The sequence below is a fragment of the Choloepus didactylus genome, chromosome 24, assembly GCF_015220235.1.
Source record: "Choloepus didactylus isolate mChoDid1 chromosome 24, mChoDid1.pri, whole genome shotgun sequence".
Classification (NCBI taxonomy): Eukaryota; Metazoa; Chordata; class Mammalia; order Pilosa; family Megalonychidae; genus Choloepus; species Choloepus didactylus.
In genome coordinates, this window is record NC_051330.1 from 9,387,164 (window position 1) to 9,393,150 (window position 5,987).

Genomic DNA, 5,987 nt, shown 5'->3' on the forward strand with positions numbered 1-5,987 from the left:
ACTCAGAACATTAGCATAGACCCATTGCACAGTGCTTAACCTTGCAACCTGGAGAATTACATTCCTACAGGCATCACTCCCTTTGGAAAAACGTGACGTAGATGAGATAGACTGTGTGTTACCTGCAATTTCCAGGTGTCTTTTCTCTCACACCAAGAAAGCATATTCTAAGATGCAAATCAAGGTAGGCAGAATGGACCCCTCCAAAGATGTCTGTGTCCTACTCCTTAGAACTGTGAATATTACTTTACATGGCAAAAAAAAAAAAATTAAATTAAATCAAACACATACAAAAGCCAGGTGTGACAGGGAGATTTTCCTGCTTAGCCAAGTGAGCCCAGTGTCATCACATGGGAAAGAAGGAGCCAGAGAGAGTCAGATTGGGAGACGTGACAACGGAATCAGAACATGGACGGATACCAGTGGTGGCTGTGCAGATGGAATTAGGGGCCACAAGCCAAGGAATGCAGCCACCCCTAGAAGCCAGGAAAGGGAAGGAGCAGAGTCTTCCCTCAAGCCTCCAGAAGCAGTGCAGCCTGGCCACCATCTCAGTTTTAGCCCAGGAAGACAAATTTCAGACAGCTTTCCTCAAGCACTGCAGGATAATAAATTTGTATTGCTTTACGTGACTAAGTTTACGGTAGTCTGTTCCAGCAGCTTTGGCAACTAGTTTATAAGGAAATAAGAGAGGAAAAAATACACATATATGTGATGACTTGTCCTCTCTCTGTCTCTCTAACATATGTACTCATATAAGAATGACTTGCTTTGTGTACACACACACATGTGCACACACACAACCACTTCCTCTCCATTCTACTCCTATGTCACCTGACTTACTTTGGGATCCTACAAAATTTCTGCAAGTTTCAATGCCTCTTAATCGTTCGTGGCCTCAATTCCAGCGACAGTTTCTGAGATCCTTTTCTCTACTTGTATCAAACCACCTAAACACAGAAAAGCCCCATTTCAAGTCATATACAGACAAGAACCAAAGAGGCCAAAATCTCAACATTTACGCTATTGGGCATGCCACCATGAAACATCATGTGGGAGACAGGAAGGGACAGGGACTTGGCAAGTTATAAGAAGACCCTGACATGTGTTTTCCCTCTGGGCTTGCTCATTGTTGTTTCTTTTCTTTCTCTTTTAGTGAAAAATAGGGGAAAGTACATTTATCCTCCTCCTTCTTCTAATATCTTGTTGTTACTTTTGCATCTTTGACCTTTCAAGGATGGGAACCTGAAGACCCAGAATTTGAACCCACTCAAGGAGGTGAGTGGGTAAATCTACTCCATTACAGTCCAAACAGAAGCATTCCCAGATGACAGCATTCCCTCACCAACTCTCCTCAGAAGTCACCCTACAGCCACCACACAACTGCTGACTTCCTTCTGGAAAAACCTATTATTTTTAATTTTCCAACCCTGAGAACAGTGCAAGAATCTACAACACTTGCCCAAGAAGAGAGGCTGTGATCCTGCTCCTCTCTTCTGACTCCATCTGTAAATTTTGGGATGACTGGCTCCCTGTGACACCACCATATCCCCCAAACTGTGACTCCTTCATAGCTCATTACCTTCTCTTGATCCTACTGTCCCTCTGGTATGAGGATTCAGAAAGCTGTCAGCCTGCTGTAAGTGCCTAAAAATGCCCCCAATTTTGGCATTGAAAGGGAAGTAACATTTAAAATATCTGCTAGAACACATCCCAAAGTAATTTGGGTGGGGAATAAAAATATATATTCGGGGCCCCCCTGAGGAGTTGGGGTAGGATGCGGAGGTGTTGGGCTTCCTCACCTGGATGGTTGCTGATGTTCTCACAAACACTGGGGACTGGTGGTTTGATGTGCCGAGCCCTCTATCTCAGGACTCGACCTTATGAAGCTCATTACTGCAAAGGAGAGGCTCAACCTGCTTATAACTGTGCCTAAGAGTCTCCCCCTGAGTGCCTCTTTGTTGCTCAGATGTGGCCTCTCTCTCTCTAACTAAGCCACCTCGGCAGGTGAACTCACTGCCCTCCCCCATACGTGGGAACTACTCCCAAGGGTGTAAATCTCCCTGGCAACGCAGGATATGACTCCCGGGGATGAATCTGGACCCAGTATTGTGGGATTGAGAACATCTTCTTGACCAAAAGGGGGATGTGAAATGGAACTAAATAAAGTTTCAATGGCTGAGAGATTCCAGATGGAGTCGAGAGGTCATTCTGGTGGACATTCTTATGCACTATATAGATAACACCTCTTAGGTTTTAATGTACTGGAATAGCTAGAAGTAAATACCTGAAACTACCAAACTCTAACCCTGTAGTCTGGACTCCTGAAGATGATTGTGTAACAGTGTAACTTACAAGGGGTGACAGTGTGATTGTGAAAACCTTGTGGATCACACTCCCTTTATCCAGTGTATGGATGGATGAGTAATAAAATGGGGACAAAAACTAAATGAAAAATAGGGTGGGATGGGGGGATGTTTTGGGTGTTCTTTTTTTACTTTTATTTTTTATTCTTATTCTGATTCTGATGTAAGGAAAATGTTCAAAAATAGATTTGGGTGATGAATGCACAACTATATGATGGTGCTGTGAACAGTTGATTGTACACCATGGATGATTGTAAGGTACGTGAATATATCTCAATAAAACTGAATTTTAAAAATATATATCTGCTAGATATTCAGAGAGCATTTTGAGTCAAAAACAAGACAAGTCCTTTTGCAAAACACTTCTTTGGCCCCATAAGCATATGATGATTTTACTTCAACCTGTGAATTACCGTCTCCATTTGGAGAATGCGATAGGGGGCGTTTCTTTGTTTTCTTGATTCAAAGAGAACAACAGTAAAGACCTAAGTATAAGCATATTTAGAACAATGGGGATGCACTTCCAAAATATCAGTCTCAGCCAGTTTCACACAAGTGCATGTGTGTCTGATATATTTCAGATAGTGCTTAACCTTCCTCAAAATTTAAATCTATTGAGCTGGAAATGTTCTTTAACTTTAAAATAGATTTAAAGTTCAGTTAGGTTGGCGACTCCACAACCTAATGAAAAGCCAACAGTAACTTTAGTCATTGCTTGAACTGGATGAGAAGGCAATTTTGCAATTCTTTAAACACATAAATAAATGTTAGCTCTATCTATGAGAAAAACACTACATAGGTGGGATGATCCTTTATTTGGGACTAAGCTAAAAGGGAGCACCTTTAAGCAATTAGATATAATTCTTTGACAGCAAGGCAAGGTTTGGGTAAAAGTCATATTTTAAGGCCTATTTGTGGATTGAATGAATGTGGAACAATTATGTTAGTGATTACGGCAAAGTCTATCAACAATTGAATCTATGCTGATGATCAATTAGGAAAGAGGAAGGAACCCTGAAAGACCTAGGTTTATCAGGGAATTAAAAAAAAAAAAAAATCTGACCAAAGAGAGTCTAGGCAACTCTTCAAGATGAAACATTTAACCATACCTTCACCAAAAAGTCAACGATAAAAATATTCTCATGACATTCTTGCTTCAACTTTACTGCCCAGCAATGTGAAATGAAACACAATTTCCCTTTTTTTTAGGGCCAAGCAAAACTGCAAGTGTTTTTCCCTCCGCAGATCCTCTTTCCCAGACAGATTTCAGTTTGCTTTTGAATTTATTCTGAGGCTGGTTCATTATTATTTCTGGTTGGAGAAATGCAGAACTTGTCTACTCAGTGGCAGGAAAAAGACTTTTTCTTTCCTTTAGTGGGAAAGAGCCTAACTAGCAGTTCCCTTCCCTTGCATTTTGCTCTCCTCGTGTCCTACCCAGGGGCAGACAGAGCAGAGAGATGCTTCTCTCAAACTGCTCTGTTCACAGCGACGTGATTGCCACATCCGTGGCAGCACTGCTGATGCTGGAGTTTGGGCTGGGGCTGATGGGCAATGCCATCGCACTGTGGACCTTCTTCTGTAGACTCAAGGTGTGGAAGCCCTACGTCGTCTACCTGTTCAACCTGGTCATCGCCGACCTCCTGTTGACCGTCTGCCTGCCCTTGGCTGTCATCTTCTACCTCAGACACAAGAAGTGGAGCTTTGGACACACGTCTTGCCAAACCCTGCACTTCCTGCTGACACTGAGTCGTGGAGTAGGGGTCACCTTCCTCACCGCCGTGGCTCTAGACCGTTATTTGAGGGTGGTCCACCCTTGGTGTAGGATCAACCTCATCTCCCCTCGGTCCGCCCGGGGGGTCTCCGTCTTTGTCTGGCTCCTGATGGCAGCCGTCTCCCATCAAAGCTTATTTGTTTATGAGGGTGCCAAGAATCGGACTGAATGCTACAGTGTCTACCCCCTGGAAGAGTTCTCCTCCAGTGTCATTTGGCAGGAAACACTCTTCTTTCTTCAGTTTATTCTTCCCTTCGGCCTCATCTTGTTCTGCAATGCTGGAATCATCAGGACCCTCCAGACGAGGCTCCGGGACCCAGAAAAACAGCCCAAGCTTCATCGGGCCAGGGCGCTGGTGACGGTGGTGGTGGTCCTCTTTGGAGTTTGTTTTCTGCCCAGTTTCCTGGCCAGAATCTTTATGGACATCTTCGGGCGGTCGGCAAGCTGCAGGGTCTTGAAAGCCATGGTGCAGGCGTCCGATGTAACAGGCAGCCTCACCTACCTCAACAGCGTCCTGAACCCATTGGTTTACTGCTTCTCGAACCCAACTTTCAGATATTCCTACAGGAGGGTCTTCAGCACTTTCAGAGGCAGAAGGAAAGAAGCAGAACCTCAGAGTTTTGAACTCAAGGACTCATATTCCTGAGAACAGCATTACTTCCTCAACTCCCTTTTTTATAAGAACTACCTGGGATCTAAATAATAATTATTATTACTGTACAATTCCAGAGGAAGTGGAAATCTGCTGAGACTGCACTACAAAGATTGGGACCAAAACTTTGGTATGACTGCTTCAGTTTTTTTACATACTTTGTTTACTAGGATTTCCTTCTATTGTTTTGCATTATAAAGTAGCAAATCAAAACTGGCAAGCTAGAGTCTCTTTTGTACAGCATTATGGTGCAGATTAAATTGCTGAATTGTAAACCCAGGCAGGTACTTTATATTACCTCCATATTTGAAAAAATTTCATTTGATGGATCAGCAATTGGGGAGAAGAAGGCTGAAGAGCTGGTATTTTTCTGACACTGTTGGATGTGGCAAGTCATTTTCATTTTCTGTGCTTGTAAATGTAAAAAGTATCCGTGCTTTCTTCTCACCTATTGCACAGACTTGTGATAAATTTGTAGGCAAAAGTGCTTTAGGTTTCTAAAAAGGAGCTTCCAATATCTATAAGTCATCATATGCTATCCTCTGCTTTATTTATCACATAACTCTTTGACTTGTTTAAAAGTTTGCTTCATTTTTATAAATCACAGTGTGTCGAAGACAATACAGTTAGTTTCCTAGTTTATTATAAGAAACCATTTCCTTCTAGATTTCCCCAGAATGTCCTGGAACTGTTTTGTTTTGTTTAAAGCTTGAATGTCTAAATGCCTTTGAAACTTACTTTGCTTCCACCCAAGTTAAAAAAAAAAAATGTTACAGTACTTTATGTCTTCTGGGAGAAATGCCCAGCACAATATATCAAACTGCACTTAGAAATGATAATTTCCAGTCCTCTTTCATGATGTGACTTGTAGAGTAAGGTGCATGGGGACTCGCACAGAGCTGGGAGTACCCACCACATAGAAGGGGCTCCAGCCTCTAGCCCCCGAGTCACTGGGTGTTTCTGCCTCAGTTGCACAGGGAAATGGGAAATGTCTGAATAAATTCCTCCAGTGGGAACACATTCTATCCTGTGCCTGCTGTCTTCCCTTTCAACTGAGAAGAAATGTCTCCAATTTTCTTCCCCTGATCTTACTTTACTGCACATCCAATTTTGAATGCCCCCCTTTTTTTAACCTAGCATTTTAACATAAACATTTTCCATATTTTGATCAAACTCCCCATAAGCATTCTTACTTGATCAC

The 5,987-nt window shown here is 42.5% G+C and overlaps 1 protein-coding gene across 1 annotated transcript; it reads left to right on the forward strand.

Annotated features, from left to right (window-relative positions):
• The first annotated feature begins 3,820 nt into the window (after positions 1-3,820).
• On the forward strand, positions 3,821-4,900 carry GPR31 (G protein-coupled receptor 31). The gene has a single exon (XM_037817453.1). It carries the CDS (start codon positions 3,821-3,823, stop codon positions 4,778-4,780), a length of 960 nt encoding a protein of 319 aa, XP_037673381.1. The 3' UTR covers positions 4,781-4,900.
• Positions 4,901-5,987: the final 1,087 nt, after the last annotated feature.

Coding starts and splice junctions, on each gene's coding strand:
- GPR31 (XM_037817453.1), top strand. CDS start 3,821: ATGCTTCTCTCAAACTGCTCTGTTCACAGCGACGTGATTGCCACATCC.